General features: G+C 36.1%; 4 protein-coding genes across 8 annotated transcripts in view; 2 read left to right on the forward strand and 2 right to left on the reverse strand.

Annotated features, from left to right (window-relative positions):
• Positions 1-5,887, forward strand: part of LOC100740824 (neuroligin-4, X-linked-like) — a 226,843-nt gene extending 220,956 nt beyond the window's left edge. Inside the window, 5 exon segments of the mRNA XM_003488791.4 lie at positions 1,030-1,181; positions 1,276-1,388; positions 3,286-3,416; positions 3,560-4,111; positions 5,611-5,887. Coding sequence (XP_003488839.2) covers positions 1,030-1,181; positions 1,276-1,388; positions 3,286-3,416; positions 3,560-4,111; positions 5,611-5,682 — 1,020 coding nt within the window. The 3' untranslated portion in view covers positions 5,683-5,887.
• A 2,475-nt stretch (positions 5,888-8,362) lies between these two features.
• On the reverse strand, positions 8,363-17,674 carry LOC100742507 (ras-related protein Rab6). 2 transcript variants are annotated; one of them, XM_003488804.4, is made up of 6 exons: positions 17,426-17,674; positions 16,713-16,771; positions 15,965-16,124; positions 15,681-15,886; positions 15,527-15,593; positions 8,363-12,724 (listed from the first exon to the last, which is right to left on the reverse strand). In XM_003488804.4, the coding sequence occupies exons 1-6, from the start codon at positions 17,493-17,495 to the stop codon at positions 12,651-12,653; spliced, it is 636 nt and encodes a 211-aa protein (XP_003488852.1). In that variant the 5' UTR covers positions 17,496-17,674; the 3' UTR covers positions 8,363-12,650. The 2 variants fall into 2 exon arrangements, with proteins under 2 accessions (XP_003488852.1, XP_003488853.1); XM_003488805.4 differs by lacking the exon at positions 8,363-12,724 and adding an exon at positions 13,053-15,079 and having other exon boundaries at positions 17,426-17,673.
• A 198-nt stretch (positions 17,675-17,872) lies between these two features.
• The window catches only part of LOC100744487 (protein FAM8A1), a 35,544-nt gene continuing 27,722 nt past the window's right edge, over positions 17,873-25,694 (reverse strand). Inside the window, exons 1-6 of one of the 4 annotated variants that reach the window (XM_012384598.2) lie at positions 20,355-20,488; positions 19,355-19,560; positions 19,106-19,252; positions 18,742-18,862; positions 18,545-18,668; positions 17,963-18,481 (exon numbers count right to left, since the gene is read on the reverse strand). In XM_012384598.2, the coding sequence (XP_012240021.1) occupies positions 18,143-18,481; positions 18,545-18,668; positions 18,742-18,862; positions 19,106-19,252; positions 19,355-19,556 (933 nt within the window). In that variant the 5' untranslated portion in view covers positions 19,557-19,560; positions 20,355-20,488 and the 3' untranslated portion in view covers positions 17,963-18,142. Of the gene's footprint in view, positions 18,482-18,544; positions 18,669-18,741; positions 18,863-19,105; positions 19,253-19,354; positions 19,600-20,176; positions 20,312-20,354; positions 20,489-25,694 lie in introns of those variants that run through there. The other 3 variants (XM_012384596.3, XM_024367035.2, XM_024367034.2) reach the window with 3 other exon arrangements.
• LOC100745215 (beta-arrestin-1) overlaps positions 20,486-25,694 on the forward strand; it is a 28,573-nt gene continuing 23,364 nt past the window's right edge. The window contains exon 1 of the mRNA XM_024367030.2: positions 20,486-20,753. The gene's annotated coding sequence lies outside the window, so the exon portion shown is untranslated. The remainder of the gene's footprint in view (positions 20,754-25,694) is intronic.

Genomic DNA, 25,694 nt, shown 5'->3' on the forward strand with positions numbered 1-25,694 from the left:
ATTGAATATTCGACGTTGCTCGTAAGAATAGATCGTTTAACACCTTTGACCGCATTAAAAGCGCTTTATCGGTTAGACTTTGCAGAAATGATGGCGAGTTTTTTTTAAACAAACGCCGTATTTCACGTTTCTCCATATACTCGCGCGTTGCTGCTCCTATTTTCAACATGTTAGTAAATTTTCCCTCGCAGTCTCAAAGGAGAAAAGGATATTTATGCGGCAAACGACCTATGCAGAATTAAGTCTGGAAGCAGTGAAGGATTTATCGCGTGCACCATGTTTCTACTTTATGACGATAGTCTTGTTTCTGTGTGTTTTTCAACATGCCACCTCATATTCTCTCTTAGAGTAAAATTAAATGCATATTACATCTCTTTGTAACGTCTTGCAGAATACTCGTCTGCTGATACTTTCTGTGTCAAAAAGTGGTGAAATTTATCCAGTAAAAAAAGCTGCTTCTAATTATAAAATTGCGCGAATCTTATAAAATAGCAGCGAACAAAGTCGAAAACAATTTTCCAACGAACCATAGTCGATGGATAAGTAGAAGATTGCGAATTATCGATTTTTGTGGAAAACAAAGAAATGGAAAATAGGAGACGTCTCTTTTCCTCTGGAACGAATGATCGTTCAGAGAGGGAACGAAAGGTTTCCAAAGGGCAGCAATTGCTTTCTCCATGGTCAAGTCGAACAACTAAGAGGTCAGAGTAATCTCGAAACCGGGATAGTCGAGCACATATAATGGCGTGCTCATTCCGTTCTTTCCTCCTCTCAATAGCTAGAAAATCCTTTCTCCATTTAAAATACGGTCGACATCCTACGTCGTTAAAATGCCATCAATACTTTGGGACAGACTTGCATTGCGAGCGTGACTTGTTTATTCTATAAATCGAAAAAAGGAATCTTTAATTTTCCTTCGTCGATTCATACCGAACTATGGCAGGAGAATGATCTTTATTCGCAGAAATTCGACGATCTTCCAATTTTAAACAGAAAAAGGAGGGAATTTCACGAATATTTTATTCGCAGAGACCAGGCTGCATCCACGGCGAGGACCTACCATATTTTTTCGGAGCACCCTTGGTAGGTGGTTTATCCCATTGGCCCAAGAACTACACAAGGCCGGAGATCACTCTGTCCGAGAGCGTGATACTCTATCTGACGAACTTCGCACGCACCGGGTGAGTCGTGAAATAGTCATTTTGCAGCACTAGACCCGGCTATTCCAATTGTCCAAACGAGAAATTAACGATCATCCTGTGTATACACTGACAGAAATCCGAACGAGGGAACACCGGACGTTGGACCGTTGAGACCCGAGAGAACAAAGTTGAAGAACATCGATTGGATTGCTTACGAAACGGTGCACAAGAAGTACTTAAGCATAGGTGAGGCTGAAATTGAGTTTGACTAAACTTTTCAGTCGATCGTCAGTCGTAAAGTATTTCTAACAAAAGTAGAAGGGTTTTTATTTTAATTAGAAAGAGTTCCATTTAAGTTCCAGTACCATTTATGCATGGCTGTAACCACGATTTCCAATACCACGAATCTGATAGTTTGAATTTTCCATCGCGTTTAACCATCAAGGACCCGAGTTATCGCGACAAGATGGTTCGAAATTGCGAGAAAATCCGCGTATCACGAACCGGTGTTTCGGAAAGTGTTCGATTCCCACGGATTCTAATTCCCCTCGTAATCTCAGCTCGCTAGAGTTTCCAATTAGCCTCAGTTTTCACAATTCTACGTCAGCACGAACCTCGAGACTTACGAGGTATTAATCGCTTAGAGACGGAGTAAAGGTTATTCGTTAAGGAGATTCTCGGAAAACTGAAACGAATGGGAAAAAAAACGTTTTGGAGTATGTTGTTCCCTGCATTCGAGGAAATCCCTGCGTCTCGTTTCGAGATAGAACCGAGAAACTATTATTTAATCCGATTATTCCGTGAAGCGTGTATAATGAACGTAGTCTTGCAGGGCTGCCACGCATCTCGTACGTGTAACTAAGAGGATCAGCGAAAATTTATTTGCATAATTCTCATCTTCATCGTGGGACGGGAAGAAGAGTTTGTCAGGAACGGACAGGACTCGCTTTACTGTTTGACGTTCCTATCTTCGGATCGCGTTGCGACTTTGAAATAGAACGCCATTGTGAGAATGGACTCGCCCCTCAACTGGCTCCGATTTGCACCGTTTCTTTGCTTCTGTCCATCGTTTTCGAAAAAAAAAAAAAAAAAAAAAAAAAAAAAAAAAAAAGGGGGGGGGGAAAAAAAAAAAAAAAAAAAAAAAAAAAAAAAAAAAAAAAAAAAAAAAAAAAAAAAAAAAAAAAAAAAAAAAAAAAAAAAAAAAAAAAAAAAAAAAAAAAAAAAAAAAAAAAAAAAAAAAAAAAAAAAAAAAAAAAAAAAAAAAAAAAAAAAAAAAAAAAAAAAAAAAAAAAAAAAAAAAAAAAAAAAAAAAAAAAAAAAAAAAAAAAAAAAAAAAAAAAAAAAAAAAAAAAAAAAAAAAAAAAAAAAAAAAAAAAAAAAAAAAAAAAAAAAAAAAAAAAAAAAAAAAAAAAAAAAAAAAAAAAAAAAAAAAAAAAAAAAAAAAAAAAAAAAAAAAAAAAAAAAAAAAAAAAAACACGGCGGGAGATGAAAGGAGCGTGAAATAAAAATGAAACTTCAAACACCAAGTTGCTCTTTATTGGATGTATGGAAAATTCGTCCCTTTGTTGGACTCTATTTTTGATCAAAATCAACTTGTAACATTTCATCGTGACTTTACGAAAGTCGACGAGAGGCTTCCGCGTGTCGCATTAGTCTTTGACTCTGATCTCTCTCGAACGCGATCCACTAAAACGAGAGAGGCAAAAAGGGATGGAAAATCGTCAGGCCGAGCAGAACACATCGTTGGCGCATGAAAGTTCGCTCGGTAGGGCGCAGTCTGGCTCGAACAGTGGCATAGCGCAGCCGCAAGTAGAAAAGCCGGCGCATAGTCAGCCTAAGGGGTTGATGTCTAACTCTCTCGTCCTATGACCGTCGCCGAGTGCTGGAGCTTTGAGGCGTACTGACTAACGAAGCAGCCTTCTCTATGAGATTACCACGCGACAATAATTAATTACCCTGCTGTTAATGTGGAAAGGTTCCGCTGAAAAGGCGGCTTTTCGAGGTTATCGCGCGAGTAGGTTGTACGCAGTTGCTCGCTCGTTTTCTCTAAAAAGTGACGTTTTCTTTCTCCGTCTGCGCCTACCAGTAGCACTCCTTTCCTTCGCTTTCGTTGACCCGGCTGAGACTTCATCCATGCTTCCAGAGATCAAGTCGAAGCTGAAGAACCACTACAGGGCGCACAGACTGTCGTTTTGGCTGAACCTTGTGCCTGACCTCCATAAGCCTGGCTCCGACGATGTTCCTAGATCGCATCATCTGCTTGACACTGAACAGGTACGTTCAACTCTATTTCCTTCTAGTTGGACATTGACCCTGAACAAATTTCTGCAAGTTTTTAAGAACAGATGACCCTTCCTCTACTTTGAAGCGACCTCCAGCTGTACACAGCATTTTTTATACACATTTATTTATTACAGGTGCCACCCAGGTTCATCCAGAGGATACCAACGACGACGCGGATGACTACGGTGGAGGTGACACTCGCGGAGAGGACGCAAAACGTCTCGACAGCGATACCAAGCGAGCTAGCCTTCGAAGATTCAACCATCCAACCGGAAGATGGGTTCGCAGCTTACTCCACAGCCCTCAGCGTAACCATAGCGATTGGCTGTAGCCTATTGGTACTTAATGTTCTAATTTTCGCGGGTGTATACTATCAGCGCGATAAGAGCAACCAACATAATTGCTCAAAAAAACGTCAGGAGAATGGACAAATGCCTAACAACATTTGCGGAGATCTGGACACAAAGAGTGTCGAAAGACACCATATTCAACATATTCCGCCACCAGAGTTTGCAGATTTGCAGAACAATAGCTGTCACGTACCGATGCCACCTCCACCGCCGAAGAACACAAAACCGGGAAAGCCAGGACAGAATCTTATCATCAGTCCTAATCAACTTCAACAGGAAAGTATGGCGATGACTGGCACCGGGACGCTGAAGAAGGGTCACAATCATCAGCAACAGGTAATGGACGAGCTGAGAGTTTGACTCCACGAGCACCTTGTGAATGTAGCCGAACAGCTACGAACGACTGATAGTCACGTAAAGTTTAATTTGCACCGTACGCTCGTGCATTTGAAAGCACAGAATGGAAAAGGACTGTTAGCGTTTTAAGGAAATGTTCTGAAACCTTGTCGCGAATCTGTTGACAGTTCTGGTGAAACTGAAGAAGATAGGTGCATCGAATTTATTGCAAGACTGGGTTTCTTCATGTACGAGATCTGTCAAATGACGTCAAAACGTCGATCATTTCTTTATAATTGACAGAAGTAATGTTAATTCGCGACAATGCAAAGAACGAACGTTCGACGGTGCTTGTTGCTGACAAAGTTATCCAAATCCCTTCGATGAAATCGCTCACGAACGTAAAATCTCGTGAGTCTGACTCCTTGTCCTTTTCTACTTACTCCGGTAAAACAAAGAGAAAGAAGAAAACCTTGCGACCAACTGCCGAAAAATCGTATAGTCTTCGATATATAATTAACGATGTCTAAGTAGAATCTTTGATCCTCGAGGAAACATTGGAACCGTTTCTCGACGATGGCTCAATCGTTCTCCCAGAAAGATTATTTCTCGAACGAACATCTTTTGTAACTTTTCACGGTCCAAAGAATTTTTTCTTCTTTCTGATCGAGGAATTGAACATTATCGAAGAATTCTGTTGAACAAAAACTAAAAGTATCTAATGAAAACCGCGAGGAGGTAAGCATTCTGTTTCTAAACAACGTTCACTTCGATATCAGGCAGAAAGAATGCACGTACGAGTCAAACTGGCTTATTTATACATCTATTCTTTCGACAAATGGTAGATTCTCGGCCAGATTTGCGATTCGGTGACTCGTGCGTTCGATTCCTTCTTCGTAGAATTAGAATTTCGAATAAGATCCATTTGCATCATCGACGAAATTTCCAGCAGACTATAAAACTTCCATTCTTTTCTTAAATTAAATTAGTTGAAGTACTTTCCACTGTCCCACGAGAGAAAGAAACAGAGCCTCGGAATCGATCGTTCGATTATCCGCGCTCTGTCACTGCCACGGTGAACGAGCTCATCTGGTGAAATTCAAAAAGCTGGAAGTAGTGTCGATCGGCCTAGATGCTCAATAAAAAGTTACAAAACAAAAGGAACAAACAAAGATAAAAAGAAATGGCCACCGATGACACGATGCAATTGAGATCTCGAATAGAACGGCGTCATAAGAGGGTTCTTTTTTTACAAACGTAAAAAACAGGAAGAAACGAGATCGTCTTATGATAGATGATTTATCGTTAAAACTATACAACAGCATACTGCCAAACAGTTGAAAGCGATACTTTTAACTTGGGATGCGAGTCAATACAAAGTGTCGATAATGCTACAATAGCGATCGCCTCAAAACGAAAAATCGTCGATCGTATGTACAGTCGCGATTCGAAAAAGAAAAATCGGGAAACGAGTGGTTTTTGGTCCAATTTTTTTTTAGATCGTGGCTACGTCAAACATTCTAACGAAGCGTGGACGTACTGTACGAAAACAGAATGGGTTTAGACTGTAAATAATAATTAATTTAACTTAGTGGTTTGTCAAGTCGTTTGTGGCAAGAATTTTGTGGTGTATGAAACGACGAAGAAACGAGGAAACCGATTGTAATTGCACTTGTGTCGAGTAACAAGATGGTGTGTCAGCGTAGAAGCACTGGACGTAATTTTAAATTTGTATATAATTGACATTACAATAAACTGTGTAAACAATTACAATTAGCTACGGTACAATTTATGTTTTCCTTTAACGAAATTATTTGCCTGCTATTAATTGCTACGAAAACCTAAATACAAGAAACCTTTTACTACGAACCCCAAAAAATCATTTATCTTCGCAAAAATGCGTATCTGAAGATTGATTAAAAACAGACATACAGAGAATAACAAATCGGAGCAATATTTATTGGAAAGCTATCCATAAAAGTGATCGGAAAAAAAATAAATATTTAAAAAAAAAATATTTCGATAGGAACGCACAGTCCATCAGTACTTCTATTTATGAAACGAAAATTCGAATAATGAAAGCGTGCATCGAAGGGACGATGAGGAATATTTGGACGAATAGCTCTTTAAAAAATCCCTGTCGCGTAAACGAATAAATAAATGAAAAAGCATTTGCGCTGCACGCTAATGATCAATCTCGAATATCCATACAAAATTCTCAATCAATTAAACAAACACGAATCGACGAATTTTTCCCCCAATGAAAAATCACAGATACGCGAGAGTGGGGCTATTATCGAGTAACCTCAAAAACATTTTAATCTCGAACATTTTCATGAAATGAATCGGGCATGAACGACTCATAAATACAAATTTTTATTCGTTTGTTCGTTTGAAGCTCCACTAATTGAATTGTATAGATTGGGATACAATTATAACAAGTTTGCAAAAATCTCGTAAGTTCGTTTCGAACCGTGACAAGGGCGTGCCTTTCGATGGGACACGGTACAAAAAAGATTGCTTTCGGTTTTCATTATCGCAACAGCAAACGAACGCTACACTGATCTCAGATATGCGATCTAGATCGTTCGTGCTTCATTAAATATAAATTGCATAAACTGAATGTACTAATTAAGCGCAAACAAATTGATAAGCCTGCAAAGAGGATTAGTGTGAATTTTTCTCTTGTAAATAATCTTCCTATGCTTCGATGAAACACATTCATTTGGATTTCCATAGAATTTAAGTGCCTTTTTGCCAAGATTATTTTGGTATGAATTCATACTTTCAACTAAATTTATTAAACCGCATAATACAATAAATCTTCATTCATTTCAATATTCCCATTAATTTAAATTAATATTTTTTTATCTCTTTATCCTCATGAACTGTTCTCGAAATGATAAAGCTTTATCGACATAGATCCTACAAATTCGGGCAGCCGTTTCTATCGAAAAGCAGCTTTTTATCCCAATCAACGTGGATTACGTAAATTTTATTATACTCTTTATTTCCGACAAATGATTTTTATACACTGATTCACCGTTAAACTCGAAGCTCTCGCAATCCGAATTTTCATTCGGTTTGTACAATTCAATCTCTAACCGACTCTTGCCAACTTCCCATTTGAAATGCTCAAATTAATCAAGTTGCACTCCACCAAATTAAAACGCATTTTTTTCTCGACGTTTCTTATAACTTCGTTTTTAATTAGCGGCAATATTTGCCAGACTTACCCAATTATTCGCTCTTCACTCAACTCACCAACGCGTTCACGTTGGCGGAAAAAGTTCCTCGGCGAAACGAAAGGTTGTTCGCAGGCTTTGGCTAATTATACTCTTATTCTGATTGAAATTAAATTTGATGGGAAAAAAACGAGAAACAAGTGTATAAAAAAACGAGAGAGAGAGAGAGAGAGAGGAATTAAACAATAGGCGTTCGCTCCTCACATTTTTACAAAACTTTCCGGTTAGTTGCCCCTATTGATTCGAAACCTCATCAACTGGCTTCACTTTTATTCTCAAAGTTCCGATTATTGGAGAACCTCATTCACAAACCAAACCTCGAAACTTCGAAGGAACTCAAATTCATTTTCGATACCGCCATACCAATCCCTTCGACCGGATATACATCGTCACCGTATCCATGTTTATACCCTGCGAACAACCGAATGCGGGCTAACAAACATTCTCTTCGAAGTATACCGTGGCCTAACTACAAGTATCGCTGTAGTATTCGTTTACACTAGCGGTTCAATCAACCTATGGTACCATCGTAATTGCATTAAACAGGCTACCCAGTCTCCGGAAAGGTCTATCGTGATCCAGTGTGACGGATTACAGTCGAATGCGTTATGGATACGGAACGTCTGTTTTCGAGGAACTCCTAATCGGGCTGAGAAGATAACGCGAATATACTCTGATAGGATTGCTTGATTGCAGTGCTGTTACCTGTGATTAAATCACCATGCTAGGCTAATCGAATTATAGTGTCTCAGTCAGCGTGAGTATGTCATTGATTTATTGCGTTGAATCCCGGAAACCGGACCGCTAGTGTGAACTTGGAAATCTTTGCACCTAATACGATAAAATGGAAAATAATCGGAGGAATCATCTCCTTAATTTGGATCGTTGCTTTCTAACCAGCGTTACACATTCGTTGCTTAAAGTCACATTCGGTCTTCGATTGTTGGGATAAAATGATTGCGGCTTCGAAGGAACTATGAATCGAGGAGGTTGAAATTAATCAATAGAGAGTAGAACACATATTTTACTCATATCCAATCGAACACAAACGGGTGTATCGAATTCTTAAGCGAAGCGTGCTACAGTGTTTTATTCACAGAAGAAACATAATGTTCGGTACGACCGATTAAACTGTATAAAACAAACGCATCCTTCTTTATCGCAGTCCTCCTCTGATCTCGGTTCGTTGTAGCACGGAGAAACGACGACACGTGTCCCCTAATATTAAATACGATACAATCGGTGTGTTTGTACGTGTGTGTGTGTATGCAATTGCTACAGCTACACGTAGCTTCGAAGCTAAATGAGAAATATCACGATTTACTACTCGTTATTTACGTACTTCGATATTGCGCTATAGCAAATGAGGGAAACAATAAAAGATCCCGAACTTGTCCTCGGTATCCGTTTCTTTCGCCTCTTCAACGAATCCAATCGCGATAGTTATAATAATATAATACGTGTACATTGCTTATAGATGATGTGAGCCATAAATGCACTTTTAGTCTTCCGGTTTGATCGGGATGTTCAGGCGCGTATGTAGAACGATGCAGGTACAAACGCGAAGGAGCTGTTGTCGGTCGTCGATCAATTTCCCTTACATCGATCTCGAATGAATCAAGAATCTCTGGTGTTTATTTTCAATTATATTTCTGCAAGATCTCGTTTTATCACGTTAAACAAAAGCGTACATTAGTTTCTATTTTATATTAAATATGTCGGAGAAACTTAAAGCCTTGAAACATTTAACCCTTCGAGTCTCGGATTTTCATTCCCTTTCGAACGAAGAATAATAGGAATCAAGGAAACATTCTACTGTAAGTACCAAATTATCATATAGAGACAGAAAATCTAATATACAGAAAAGACATTCCCACAAATTCCCTACGTCGAAGACTATATCATGAATTCATAATGTTGGATTCGTAATGTTTTACAAAAAGATCCATCACAAGAATTCTACAGCCTCGATGACTGGAAGGGTTAACTTTACAATTAATGAATATCGCACCCTACTGCTACGTTAAGATTGACAATTTAATTGCAAAAAGACGATACAGCGAATACCTCTATTTAACTAAGAAACATCGGCTACAATAACATTACCACATAACGCGGCTGCCTTGCAAATTACATTCACAAGAATCCTCCGAAACGCTACAAATCATTATTACTACTAGATTATCAAATCTCCGTTAACCCTTTCGCTACGAAGAGCAACCACGTTACAAAACCGAATGTTCCCTTCCTCGTACTAATATTATTTCAAATAATACAACGTAATTCCGTTTAATTAGGACTATCTCTTAAATAAAATGCAAGCTTGATAAAAGAAAATATAAGATCTTATGAAATCTGGATACTTTTTTCGTCTTACTAAATAATTCTAATAAACGTATTCCATCCCTTACACAAACATTTGTCAATACTTTCATAGATGTGTTTCACGCAATCACCAATTATCGTAATTGTCAAATCACGCTTGAGTGACTCGATACAATAACGTAACGCTTCGACGAAATTCGTGACAATATTTTTTATTTAATCGGCAATACTCTCGTGGCGAAAGGATGGAACCGTAACCGAAAAGATCTCACTGTGCCCCAACGAAACAAGCACCGTGGATTTTTGAACGATCCATCGATCGCGTTGTTTCCAATGACAGATCGTTCCGACTAGATCGACGTATCCCTACATTCGTTCGCTTCGCCAGCGTGGAGGAGACAATCGCTGCAGCCGCGTGGAGATCGAGAGGACTTCCTTTAGTTACATCGGAAGTGCGCCCCCTGACGAGCGTTGACGCGTCCTCTTTCTCCTTAGGCATGAACATCGCGAACTAGGCGATAAAGATTAAAACGATTACAGCAAAGTTATTCCCCTCGTACGGAAATGTCTAAGGGAATCTACCCTACGTCGAGCTACGGCCGTATTTTCGGTCGAGGAGTCTGCAGCCGAGTGTCTTCTCCGCGGAACACGAGGCCGAATGAAAGAAAAATATACGCTCGGCATGCACCAACGAGAAGTCAAATGGTACGAATCCTTTCCCCAACCGACATTTTTAGGCGCTTTTTAGACTATTCCATATCCATAGCTTACAATACATTCTTCAACGAGAATATGTTTTTCCCGGATAGAAAGTATCGAACGTAATAAAGTATCTTCGACCTCTCCAAAACGTAAACTTTCTTTGGGATTCGTACCACAAAACTTCTGGATGTTCGTACGCTGCAATACAAGACACGGTGCGAATCAACGCTACACGACACGTTATTACACAAGGGGCTGCGCTAGAGAGACAGTTTAACGTTGAGAAGAAACGGTGCTAGTGCACGTAGAGCTCGCGATAAGCACGGCGGATTAATGAATTACATATCACTTAATTTCTGTTTCATGTTTCGCTCTTTTTCCATCGTTTTCTTCAAATAGAAGCCTTATCACATCAATGTTCAACGACGACGCCAGAGGAAACTACGCTCGTTCGCGACTTCAGTCACGTGGCAAGCGGAATTTTCTCATCCTTGCATTTTCTTCACAGATGCGTCTACCGTTTCGTTTCTTCTAAATTCTAATTAGCAGATGTAAAATTGGCCCACTTCCTTCATGGCACACTCGATTATCGCTGACAGAACACTGAATGTCGCGCTCGAACCAATTTACCCGCGAATTTTCCGACTTCAACCGCTTCATTAACGAGGCTGTCGCAACATCTTTTCCTCCAAAGCGCTTCATGTTATGCCTGGCACAGTACAGTATTAGTATTATAGCTCGAGTATATTTCGTTTCGTTTTATTCGATTCTGATTAAACAACGGCGTGCTCAAAAGCGTTCAGTCTCCTCGATAAAACACGAGCAATTTCGTCGCTCGACGCTCGTCACACGTCGTGACACACGAGACAGGTTCATGAATTGATGCACAATGCACACACTTTTTTTCATACTGATTTCTACGTTTTAGTCATTTACGCACTTATTTGTGCATGTGTGTTTGTGTGTATCTCGTTAGAAAGAAGACGCAACTCTAATTTTCCTTTTAAACTGAAATACCGATTCACTTTCATCTATGATCTTTCATCTAACCTGCTGAAACAATCAACAAATTTCATTGGTTCGAAAGATAACGTACTGAAAGACAAAAATTGAATAGTTACACAAGTTAATAATTATATAAAATGGCGAGTGAACGATTGAACACATTTCATTATTTTCCCAAATTATTCTCTTGAACGTGCGTCTTCTTCCTCAATTTATGAACGGATCGCATATCGAGTCGCTCGCTTATTTATCAAGAAATATTGAAAAATGTCTATAAAGATGGTTAATTATGATTACAATATTATAAACCTTGAACAATCCACCATCGAACAAACTTGCCAATAACATGTTCTACGTGTGAGTAATAATTTTCGCAAATGATCCGGAAACAGACCGTTCGATCATTCGATTTCCTCGACTATCTTGTAAACTAATAAAACGTTTTACTTTCAGTCGTTTTCGTTAAGGTCTAGAATATCTCTGTCTAAAAGACTCTCGTCTAAGCTTCTCGGTGTCTTGTGCGTGTTGAGTAGATTTTACCTCGAAAATCGCGATCCAAGGAAACGATGATAGGATGAGCAAAGAACGTTGTTCGGAAGAAATTGATGGCATCTCGACTTCTCGAGTCGGCTAAGCTCGACGAAATTTGATGGAAAAGTAAAAATAGTAATGTCGATGTACTTTTTATTTATTGAACGATTCGCAACATCAAGAATCGTGATATGTACAATCTCACAGAAAAGCTGTTTGCATATTGCTTCGATCGCTTAACGACGCATTGAACGATATTCTAACGAGCATGGAAGAGCCATCCTATCATCGTGATGTAACTATTACATCGGTCATTCGTTTGATGGAATTTTTTATTTTTTTTCTGAACGACGTCTATTTGCGGTTCACACCGTAATGTGTAAAGAAGATCGCTAGTTCTCGTCGAAGAGTGTCTGGCGGGTACAACAACATAACAACGTGCACTATAACCGTACGAAGCTGTTCTCGGAGTAATATGAATCATAGCAAAACGCTCAGTTAATCACGCTATAGTTAAACGACTTAAATGAGACTGATTGGGACAGAAGTAGTCGGTAGTAAGAACGGTGTCAATGAAACGTTTTGTGCCTTCGTCGCGCGTTAACTTATGGGCCACGATGTAGACATCAGAAGAAGCCAGCATCTTGTTAATAGTACGTGATGATTTTTGGTTCGTATCAGAATGTCTCAAGGAGTTAGCATTATTAGCTGCACATTGATAAACCACCTCCCTAGCAAATGCAGCCGCTCTCTCCCTCCGATTCGGAGCCGTTCTGCATCGGTGATTGATTCTGCAAATCGACAGCTGCTTTCGTGTGTTAAGGCGTTATCACAGTAACCATTCGATTGCCATTAATATTCAGCTATTAATTCATTAAAAAAAAAAAAGGGATCAGCATGTCGATCAATTTTCGTATCAATCTTACAAATTCGTGTAAATTCTAGGAAACTGCTAAACCCTAAAAAAATCGTATTAATAGATTTGAACGATTCCTTGTGTTTAGGCAGTATGCTGGGTTATTATATCAGATTTAGAAGTTTTACAAAAAATTTCTCAAGTGTCTATACGATTTTTGACTCTGGATATCGATCGAAAATTTAGTCCCATTGAAGTTTGAGTCAGTAAATTTTTCTTTTTCCGAAAGCTAGGATAGATGGTATTCAAAAAGCATATAAAATTTAAGTAGTTTAAAAACGGGACGGAGCATTCCCTAACATTAATAACCGTGAAATTTTACAGCCACAAAGCACCTTAATTAGAAATTATACAATGAGTGCTATCTCTCACATCCTCACGATATGATACAAAGCATTGTATATGTAGGAAAAATAGAGGCAAAGTGAAATATTCTGTATATGCCAATAACTAATTGTTCAAGTATGTCATAAATTATGATCAGCTATTATCACTTGTCAGTCCGACTGTTCATTGAGTACATTAATCATAGTCGTTATCGGAGTTTTTTACGTTTTATAAACAAAATAATAATTTTTCTAGCCAGATAAGCAAGTAATTATCAGTATTTTAGGTCATTGTTCAAATTATATGGAAGTATATTTAGCTAGCTTTATTTTCTTTCTACAAAGCTGATAGCAGAGCACAGTAAAAACTATAAAAAATACTACAAAGGCGACAGACTTTTTATATTAGATATCTTATAAGACAAAAAATGTATAATGCAACATAAAATAAAATAGAATTGCTTCTGTTATTTGTGTGGTTTTTGTATCATTAAACTTTAAGTGTTTCACTTTGTCCCTATTTTTCCTATATGTATATAAACCCTAATTAAAATATTATACAGCTAAAAATGAGACTTATACAATAATTACGAAATAAGGAAATATGTATAACGAGGAAAAATGGCAAGAACAAATTATGGTTCATAAAAAAAATCAATATAAAAAAAATAATAATGCTATTAGGTGTTTTTATATAAATAAAATATTACAATAATTATTAACAAAAATATCATAGTATTAGGTATAATAGCATTCTGTCTATCCATATCCCAAATTTTAAGTTAATATATACAAATTCAATTTTGTCAAAGCTTCTGAAAATGATTTGATCTATCTAAATTTCTTTCTTTCCTTTTTTTTTTTTGCTTTTGTATGTGTATATATAAATGAAATATTCAGTTCCAAGTATATATAAATAATACTTCAATAGGAAATGCAACATATTAATTTATGCAGTGATTGTTCCAAATCAAGGAAAACCATTATACATGAGCAATGTTTTCTTAAAATATTTATAAAAAATGAGATATCGTTAACTACTAATTTTGTATCGTTGAAATTATTTTTCTCCTTATGTTCATTCACAGTACGCTCGCAGGTACATATTATACGAGTTGCCTTTTATACTAAATCGGTCCACATTTCAATCCAGTGCATCCATAAATATATAAGATTTTTATTGCTCGCGTTTGCAACCAGTTCAGATCGATAACGAATTGTAGTTGACTATTACTTTGACTGCATTTACGCAATACGTAATTACATGATTTCAACATTAGTTTATCGCGTATTGCAACTTATATATACATGACGATAAATACATATGTAGTATATATATAAGTGCACCATATATCATGCAATTGCAGCACTGATCATGCATACGACTAGTATTTCATTCAAATTTTTTTTTATCAGAATGCAAAATATAAAAAAAATGTAATTACTTAAAATTACAAATATTCGTAACAAACAAAATATCTGTTATAAAAATTATTTGTCGATTAAGAAAATGTTCGAAGCACTATCTAGGATGACGATTATTACCTACCGACACGTCAAAAAAGCAAGCGGCTCTGATGAAGTACAAGAGTTTAAATGAATTAAATTATGTTGATGATTTACTAGTACACACAAACACGTTATTGTGTAAAAGCAGTCTGCTTAAGCTACCGTGGGATATTTATTTTTTTCACAAAAAACCATTATAGCTCCTCAGTACAGTGCTACTCCTTTTCACATTATAAACTGTGAAAAGGGTGCAGACTGAATATCACTGTCCTAGCATTGAAAGTTTAATTTATAAATTAACTTATATCAGTGTGTTGTCTACCATTAGGCTGATCGGTGGTTTAACATGCACAACTGCTCTCCGATGCTTTCAGTTCAATTGGTGTGTCCTTCAGAACTACTTCTTGCACTACAGGTTTAGCAACACATTAAGGAAAACACAAAAAGATAACGGAAAAAACCAAAACTGTTAATAATGTTAAAAAATAATGTTAAAAGTAATGGATTCAAAACGATACTTAGAAAATTAATAATGATTATGTAAAATTTAAAACTATATAACATACATATTTAATTATTCTAGAAAATTGATAAAATATTATTGTAAAATATATCTGAAATTTAAATAACCAATAAAGTTTCTGTAAAATATATTGAAAGATTACTTTGATACACTGGTCAAGTAATCTTGAAAACAAATGATATTCAAACCATGTTAACAAATAAAACAGAATAAAGATCAAGGATGTAGGACATATTTCTTAGTGCTATATTTGAAGAAAGAAAAATCCCTGAAATATGATTATGTATATGTACCATGCAAATGTGCACATTACGTATCTTACATAAAGGATACTGTCTTCAGGTGGCTTATTTTCAGTGGAATCCATGCCTGGTAAAGCTGCTGCTACTCTTCTAAAGAGCTGGTAAATGAATAGAATAGAATTAATACATTACAATTTTAATTAACATAGCAAAGAATAAATGTTTATTAAGCAATAGAAACTTACCTGTTTCACATTATATCCAGCTTTAGCACTAGTCTCAATAAACATTACATTTAACTCTTTAGCTTTTCGTTCACCTTCTTCCATTGAAACTTGTCTTTTATCACCCAAATCTGTTTTATTACCCACTAACATAATAATTACATCACTTCCTCTTTCAGTCCGTACATCATCAATCCATTTTGATGTTTGATGAAATGAGTTTGCATCTGTATATATAGTTCACTTGAGCTCATGGTATAACATGACATAGTCTACACTTTATCTCTATTTCAAATTAAACTTACTAGTAATATCATACACCACCACTGCAACAGTAGAATCTCTGATATAACTAGGTATCAAAGATCTAAACCGTTCTTGGCCTGCAGTATCCCATAGCTGTAATCTTACAGTTCTATCCTCCAGATACATAGTTTTGCTTAAAAAATCTATACCTATTGTAGCCTGTAATAAATAATATAGTATTTTATTGTAATTTTCCATATAAAATCATTTCATTATACCTACAATATTTTAATTAAAACTAATAAATTTCATATTTTAATAAATTCACAAAATAGAAGTAATAATACTTGATGATAATCTTATGATATTCCTACATTTTATTTCTTTAATGTTATCTATTAGAAAAAATCAATGTCTTGGCCCCCCTATTGTCTCTCCTCACTGATAATTGATACTGTCCATTTTATATAACAAAAGTGTAAGACATATAAAAATCATAACTACAATAAAATAAAATGAAAAAAAATGAAAGATAAAGATATGGATGAAAGTGCAAATTTATGACATTCTTATAAGATCATTGGAAAATATGCCAATGAGATATGGATAATCTCAGAAATTTAGATTGTAGGTTGTGTGGTAAAAGAGAAAATTAAAGAACTGTTATATTTAAATATTTATAAGATAACATATTAGTCTATGTACCTAGAGAAATTAATTTGTTATTTGGTATTTATTTAAGACTATACGTAAATTTTATGACATATGTATAAATATATGTATACCACAAAACCAATAATTTCATACCTGATACGTGTTGTCAAAGCTGTCATACATAAACCGTGTGATAAGAGAAGTTTTTCCAACTGCAACATCAAATCACACGATTAATGGAAAAAATGTACTATTATACGTTTAAAAAATCAAAATATAAAATAGAATATAGTTGTACAGAATGTAGTTCAGAAACATACATGATAATGAATTATTATTATAAATTTAAATAATATTGTAGCCATTTCTAAAAATATATAATTCATAACAAAATTTCTATCTTCCCTTAGATAAAATATAAATTATTGAAATTTATTCACTGTGATTAGATTTTACAATATTGCGGTATATCGATATAGTCTGCAATCGTTTAAAATGAAACAAATATATAAAACAGCGATACGAGATTAACTGCATAAATAATGAATTTTAATGGTTAATAGACATTTTTTATGAAAATGATGGGATTGTACAACTAGGTAGATATAAAATTATGGGTATTGTTAAGACTAAATGCAATTTTAGGATGGTGATAACAAGAACGACGCCAAATTCGATCGCAACGATAAAGTTGCACAGTGACCAGAAATATTGATCTATAACCTAGAACGGTCATCATTGGAACTGATACATACGACAGAAAATATGGTATTTGATACACGAGAAATCATCAGCAAGATAAAACGGACATGTACATCAACAATATTGATCCAAAATCAACGGAAGTAGATTTAGAAAATACATACCGCTCTGTTCACCGAGAAAGACAAGCTTAAATTTACGCAACGGGTTTCCAAAATCACCCGAAGACGACATTTTCTTCGTATATTAGAACTACTACGCGGTGGATTATAAGTACTAAGCACACGTGAATAACTTAATTGATGCAACGAGTCATTAATTTTCACGAGAAATCATCTAACTTGACAGGTCGCAAAGCCACTCCTTCCTTCACTTGTAGGGTAGCCACGTTTAACTGGGAAGTGACGTCATTGGTTAGTTGTTAGTCTTGCTAGTTTCTAATCTTATTCCTCTAGATGGCGCCAAAAAATTTAAAATACATCGAAAAAATTTTTTTCTGTTACTGAAGATTTCCACAAAAATGTTTCTATAATAATTTCGCAAATGTTATAAAAACAATATGTTAAAAAATTATTAATGTCATATGTGTGGGGATTCAAGAAGCTTGAAAATAAATTACAAAATGTTTTATTAGTAACTGTGTTAGATAAAATCTGTACAATCTCAATGGTACAAGTCTCAAGATAATTAAGTTTTGTTTCTCAAACAATTGGTAAATTTATGTTATCCAGAAATTGTAAGATTTCTCGTAATACATCTAGAAAAATACTTCGTAATATTGCGATAATCGATTTGTTTAGTTGAACGATTATATACATATTAGATACGCTTGTGCACACACGATATATACATACAATGTAGATATACTTTTTTTGATCTTTTTATTGTTGATGAAGTCTATTATTATTTAAATTCCTATGAGGATCTTCAACCACAATGGAATTACAAAGTAGATCATAAACAGTTCTGTTAAACCTGAAGAAAAATAAGGCAAAGCATATAGGAAATAAAAATGCTAAAATCATATTCTTCACAACTGATCTTCCAAGTGCTAGTGGTAAACCTAAATCTATTCCTGGTGAAACAAGTACAACGTCAGGATCATCAGGTCTATCAACAGGTGTAACACTACGGCACTGAACTACCTTTAATCCCATCATGAATTTTCCAGGTGTTGCACCGCCAATACGACCATTTACACCATGTTGAAGCCAAAATGCCTAAAAAGATGTTTTCATTAAGCATTCATTACTTGTATTATTCTCTATCAATAATATACATACCTCAAAAATGCACACTATTACACGATGAATTATTTCTAGTATTAATATGCCATATGTCATTTCCAAAGCCATTTTATAATCAATTCTCAAGTTTGCTCGTACCAAGTCTAGATCATCTATATCTCTAAAATAAGATAGGATGATGGCAAGTCAAAGAAAGATGAAACTATAAAGAGGAAAGGATTAATCATACATACATGAAATCAAAAACATCTATAGCAATGAAAGTAATGGAAAACTTCAAAAGAAACAACATTATTGTATCTATAAATTCTGCTGCAAATCTCTTCCATATTGGAGGTATACGGTATTCAAATCCTGAAAAAATCGTTTTCTTAAATCTTAATGGAAAAGATAATCATGACATTAGATGATACAGATGAAAATGTATGTTTCAAAAATACTGCATTATGCATAGCTATTTAAAGACACATAAATCAGCCAAACATTTTGAAAACAATTATATAAAATGCAGTACTTTTGTAATAAAAGCACATATAGTACTAGCTGAACCTCTGTTGGAATGTGATGGACACAGGAGATATCGTTATGACCTTCTACCTTCAGCTCCAGGAGGCTGGAACGGAGGTCCTACATAATCTTGCGGCCTTCTTTGTCTGAGTGGATCGTTTTCCTGGCCATTCGTGTCAACAATTAACCTATGTGTATTTGCTACATTTGATACTTGTGATGAGAATGATGGTACACCTATAATTATTCTATTTTATAGAATAATTTTGCTACATTGAGAATTCATAGTAACTTGTAAATTACATGCTTCATGAGATGACAGCAATGTGACAATCTTACCAGATGATGGGTTTATTATTTGTCCAGACATTAAATAATATGGAAACATTGCAGCCATGCTTTGCCAAGCATAGGCTTCATGTAACCATTTTTCTAATTTTTTAAAATATTCCGAACGTTCTTCGGCAGCTATCATTCGTAGTTGGTCTTTATTTTCGCTAGATTTATCCTCTTTTGTATCTTCATTTTTGTCATCTGCCATATTGCTGTTTCGTAAAATCGTATCAAATAGAAATATTATCAACCTGCTCGAAGGAATAGTTTTGTTTTAAGATTATATAGTATGGTACAAGTTGGTTTGTTTAAAATAACAAATAATAATGCTCGGTAATTATCAGTAAGAATAATTTATATTCACGCGAAATATTAATTTTCGCACGCAAAATAGCAGACTAACATAAAAATAGTGAAAAGTCAGCCCACAACATTAACAATAAATAGGTGAAACAATCATACGCCTACTTTACACGTAATTCTTGCTCTTTACATTGGAGAATGATAGCTTCGAATAAAATTTTGCGTATTTGCTTAAAGCTGACGTGTATAATAACAAATAGATGATCATTGATTTTTTAAAAATTCACTAGTAATGTCATAAAAATGTTATCGTAACAATATTACATGATCCTTAACGTATTTTCTTCTTAAATTTAACGCTCAAAGAATCGTTAAAAAATTGTCATTGACAAACATTTATCTCGTCCAATTGAATTCATCAACACGTTACAACTAAATAAAAATGCAAGTCGTATAAATGCTACTATAAGATGCTTTGTATATGAATCAAAATGAAAGGTTATTATAAATACGTAAAACGCATACAATTGTGACCTATTAAAACATTTCATTTATAAAAATGCATCTTTAAAGAAACAACTGAACTGAACAAGTTACAAAATCGAGCATAATCTATGTAAAAGAATCCTAATAAACGCAATACTTTTATTCGATGAATATAAATTATACAGAAAATTCGTATAGAAAAAGATAATATGAACACCTTGATCACGAGAAGCCGGAGAGACGAAACGTAGGAAATGAAAAGTACCGAATAGAAATAAAAAGTTACTACTCGCTGGCAGAACTGAATTGCAGGAACTAAAAACTCTAGTATGCTTCCCAAACCAGGTGGCAGTGTGCGGTAGTTCGCATTGCGGCGCTAGCTTCTCAGGGCATGACGTACTCGAAGCATTCGTGCAGTAATCACGGTCAGAGAACGTTTCTGACGACTCGCCTCTTTCAGTATTTCACGTTTACGAAATAAATAAGAGCGTAACGGATAGGTGTCGTGAAGCAGTGTGTCGTGCTGATTAGCTGTGTTCAATTATAAGCATTAAGAGTGACAGTTTGATCTTGTCTTGAACAGGGTGTGGGCCACGACGCCAGAAGAAACATTTAGGTAAGATCATCTTAACTTTGATCGTGTAATAACATTTTCCTTGGTTATATTACCGAGCACTTAACCGGAAGGTAATATATACGTAAGATAACTAACAATTTTTCGAAAAACACGGTATTTTTCGTAGAAAAATCGAGTTACGGTGATTCCTCAGTCACGCGTCAATTCGGTGGAATGTCGCGCTAGAATTCTGAGAATATAAGCGGTGAGTTACAATGAAAAATCGAATCTCCCTCTTTCACCGACGCTGTAAACAATTACTTAAACGCGGCACACATTTCCCATTGTCTTGAAAACCCGTATTTGACCGTTGTTAGCATATTATTCATCAATGAAGAGTATCAATGAGTTAGACTAGCGTGTGAAGATCGAAAATTCGATTTAGTTCCAATTCCAAAGCAGAGGTTAAGTTATAGTTGGAAATAACCTATCAAATATACACCTTTATCAAACACACTAACATGAAACATACGCGATGCTCCAAATCGGAACACGCAGCGTAGAATAACCGCAGAGAATATTAAAAAGCATAAGTTTGATTGAAATTCTATGATTACGAAAAGCAATTCGTGATCCACGTGCTGTGCGAGTTGCGTGCGTGTGCTCTAGCGAGGAATAAAAAAAGCCGTTGGTAAACGAGGCCGACAAACATCTAGATACACGCGTGATGTTGCGTCAATATTTCAGGACAAATCGGCCGAATAAGATTTAACCGGCAATGTTGCGGATCACTTAAATCCCCTCTCGCGGGTTAGAATAAATGCAGTTTTCCATCGATCCGTTTTTAGTAGATACTCTATGGCTATATCTCGTGGGAATCTTCTTGATACCTATTATGGAAACGCGTTGCTCTTGATGGAGTGTCCCGCGTTACAAGAAAGGAGTACAGAAAAAAGGGAAAAGAAACGATTGAGGAAAGGAAAGATACGAAACGATATATGAAAAAAACGTTGGTTGATTTGGTAGGATGCGTACGAATAAAAGATAAAGCTTCCCCCAAATCACGCATGAGGTGAACGGCCGCAGGCATACTGAATCTCATTCACTCGTCGTAAGCACCTTTACGTTTTCGGAACCGGTTGCGTCGAATTTATGGGAAAATGGCCGGGCACCGTGGGAGCCTGTACGTCTTGTGCGGCTTTTCTCAGTCTGCTATCGCTCGTTCTTTTAATCTGAGCCGGTCGAACGCGGACAACGTCGCGGCATACCGCATCGCATACTAATTTCGCGGCGTTCCGGTCAAATTAAATGCGCTTCTACACGCGACACGTTTCCGGTTCCGCCGACATTTCGACAGCTCTGCGAGTGTCATTAAAAACCATCGTCGGTAAAACTAAGGTTTCTGCTTTATTCTTTTAACAAATGTATCTCTTTATATTTTGAAAGTAAACACACGAACTTCGATTGCATAAGTGTAGTTATTTCTACCTTCCTGTCTTTTCCGAATTATCGATCGATGAAAATCAGCGATTTTTCGCCGTTTGATCAATGTGTTTCTCGATAACCACTGTTTCCGTTGATTGAGTTCTCTGGCGCAGGGGAAGCTCACGATAACACAAATTGCCCTACTCGATCGTGCAACAACGCTAGCAGCTTGCAGCAACATTCCAAATCTCCTAATCCACTGTATACGGAAACATAAATAAATGTGGTGACTCGATTAAAAATTGTAAACGGAAAAGGAAATGTAACGTAAAATTTTGTTATCATAGATGTGTGCAAAGTAATAGCACTGCATAAATTTATACATTACTACATATAAAGATAAATACTTTATCATTGATCATGCAATCTGTGTCATAAAGCTGATACAACCGAAGGTTCGAGATAAAATATTTCCTTTCCTTTTGCAGCTGTATTTGATTCGTATTGTAATATCTTTTCTATAAATGAATTTCGAGTTTAATCACGCGGCTTTAATTTTTCGAACGTTATCGGTCGCGACAATATATTTTCCACCATATTGCCGGTGAAACTGCAGTTATTTGTGATCATCGATTATTAATAATCGTCACGGAGAAACAATGACGGTTTCCATTCTACCAGTGCAATCGAATCGTAAATTCATATTTCCATAGTTTCGTACAATTTACAGACAGACGTTGCTTTTCACCGACCTAATGTAAGTAATCTGTCCGCGTGTAATTTATTCGCCTTGATTATAAATCGGTAGATTGCAAATGTATCCCCGAAGAAAGCTTAACCCCTGAGGAGTCGGATATACGCGAGTTGCTGCGCGCCAATTTTAATGGAACTTTGTAAAGCACAGATACTGAATCGAAAGATATCTGACGAACGTTCAATTGTTTCCATAATACTCGATGAATTTTTTGCTTCTCACGGAATTTTGCTTCTCCGTTGAATTCCTGGTTGCAATCGTGTCTCGACAGAAGGCTTTCAGCCACATAGTTTCTCGTTCCTTATAACAAAGGGAAGCAACGCCACAGACGGTCTTTTCTCTCGTCGAAATTCCAAGGATTCCGTTCTCGATTTTCAGCTGTCGCATTCCCGCCAATTTCGCCACTGTACAGAGACTCGCCTCCGCAATTCGATTCACGCAAAAGTATCGCGGATCGTCCGTTGTGATCGATGCACGATTGCTATCGGGAACAATGGGTTTGCATTCGTGGACTTCCGCCAGAGTGAAACGCACACGCCCAACGATTTACAATGGCCAGGCAATGGGGTTTCGAATCGAACGCTCTCGTGTAGAACCGGTGAAGTGACGAATTTAAAAATCCTTTTTATCGCGTGCATGGAATTTCGACGACCAGTTTAGGATACCCGCATGAAACTAAGCGATCGATGGTCTAATTAATTAGCGAAAATGTGATTCTGGTTAGTTCTGCAAGAGTGGTTTCGTGTTGTGGATGGGTTAATTAGATCCTATCTACGGGAAATTCTAAAGAACGAACAGACCTAAGGTTATAAGAGGCCTGACTGTTCTTCCCTTTATTCTCCATTTCGAAAGCTCCATGCCGCGACCGCATCGTTGATATTCTAAGTGCATGCCAACTGCAAGATTCACAGGCAAGTAAACAATATGTGTTTACGAGTGAAAAATACACTATCGATCAAATTTGATACCTACATTGCATTTGGAATTGACACAAAGTTCTGTTTTTTTTTTTTTTTTTTTTTTTTTTTTGAATATAGCAAACGTTTGGTATATATGCTATGTATGTACTTTATGCAATTGCTTCTCGAATGGAAAAAATGAAACGATTGATATTTTTCGATACGTGTCCTTTTATTTTATTCTCGTCAGATTTTTTCTTCTCCTTGTGAAAAGAAAAATAATATAAAACTATAAATATTCGATATAGTTCTCTCGTAAACAGAAGAAAAAGGAAATCACTGGTATTCATTAATACGTGTTTCTAGCTTTTTATCCTTATACTTCTTTATTCTTATAATAAACAAGCAAGAAGATGAAACGTTTCTTCTTAAAAGTAATGAATTTTCTGTATCAAAAGTAGATACCTTTAATTATTTTAACGTGAAACTGAATATTTAAAGCAATGGATTCAGAATGGTAGAAATGAATTCTTTTAAATATTTTCACGCAAAGGCGAAGGTTTCAGTAGCAGAAATATTTTAAAACGTAAGGAAAACAGTGTGATGTTTAATGCGTCGAAAGTGAAGCTTCTCTGTCGATGACTAGAGTAATTTCGCTAACGGCGTCATTCTATAAACTGATTTCCACTGAAATTCCGTGCGTGTGAATAGCGGCACAGATGAGCTCTTCGTCCTTTCCACGAATAGAGCCGGATGAAATCTGGTTTCAAGGCGTGGAAACTCCAATTTTTGCCTAGTTGCGCAGAAAATGTCATCGGCAGGTTCAATGGAAACGAGATCATCTATTTTAGTATAGCAATATCCCAACTTATTTCTGTGGGATTGTTTTATTACGAAGATCGAACGACAGTGTGGATTTTTCGAGAGCATGAAACGCGCAATTAACTCGCTGACATATTACAGAATGTTAGAAGAAACATATAAAACGACGATATCGACAAGATAAGAGTATCAATTTTAAAAAAGAAACAGATAAAGCATCGATATTTCACCTATACGCAGATGTTTTTTCGTTTTATGAAATAGCAGAGAGGTATTTTCTTCCGATCTTTACGATCTAAACATTCTAAACATCGCGCGGAAAATTTGCATTCTAACGCATGTAACGGTAATTCCTGAATTATAGTTTCTTAATATCCTCTAATATTTGTCCAGTATGCGTGAAAAGTCTTGCAAAATATTCCTAAGTTTTACGCAGTATGCGTGATATAATATCGTCTTAGGGTCAGTCGATCCTCTGTTTGTTTTAGAAACAAATATATCGCGATACGTAATGTATCGATTAAGTAAATGGAACAGATAACAAACTCAGCTTTGTACCGTGATATAACGCAAGAACATCGTGAACAGATCTGTAATTACAGTGGTAATGAAGCATGTCTTAAAATGCACTGTGACTGATCAAAATAATAATTCGAGTCTCCTTCGATTAGCGTGATCAATGGAGCGCATTAAACATTACGTAAACTGTGATAAATTAGATTTATAGTGCCGTGACTATGCTTGAAATTCTGTAGAAAATTTCGAAGTTCAAAGTTCGCTAACGTCACGTTTTGATAAGAAAATTCCGATTCCGCGAATAAAATAAAGAAAGACGGAGCTGGTAATGCGGACTTTCCGACGAATCAACGTCCTATTTCTGAATCAATCGTCGCAATCTTAGCGTCGGAATGAATTTACGATATCCTCAAACGAGATAAAGTTTTCATTTTAAAAACGATCAAGCCTGATTAACAGACAACTGCTTTTTATTCCGAGTGACCGACATTTCTGAAATACCAATCAATCAACGTGAATCATACGCTTCACGATGCAGATCGGCATTCTCGTGCCGGTGAAACAGTATCTGGAAATCGACGTGCA

Source organism: Bombus impatiens, unplaced genomic scaffold, assembly GCF_000188095.3.
Source record: "Bombus impatiens unplaced genomic scaffold, BIMP_2.2 scf_0264, whole genome shotgun sequence".
Classification (NCBI taxonomy): domain Eukaryota; kingdom Metazoa; phylum Arthropoda; class Insecta; order Hymenoptera; family Apidae; genus Bombus; species Bombus impatiens.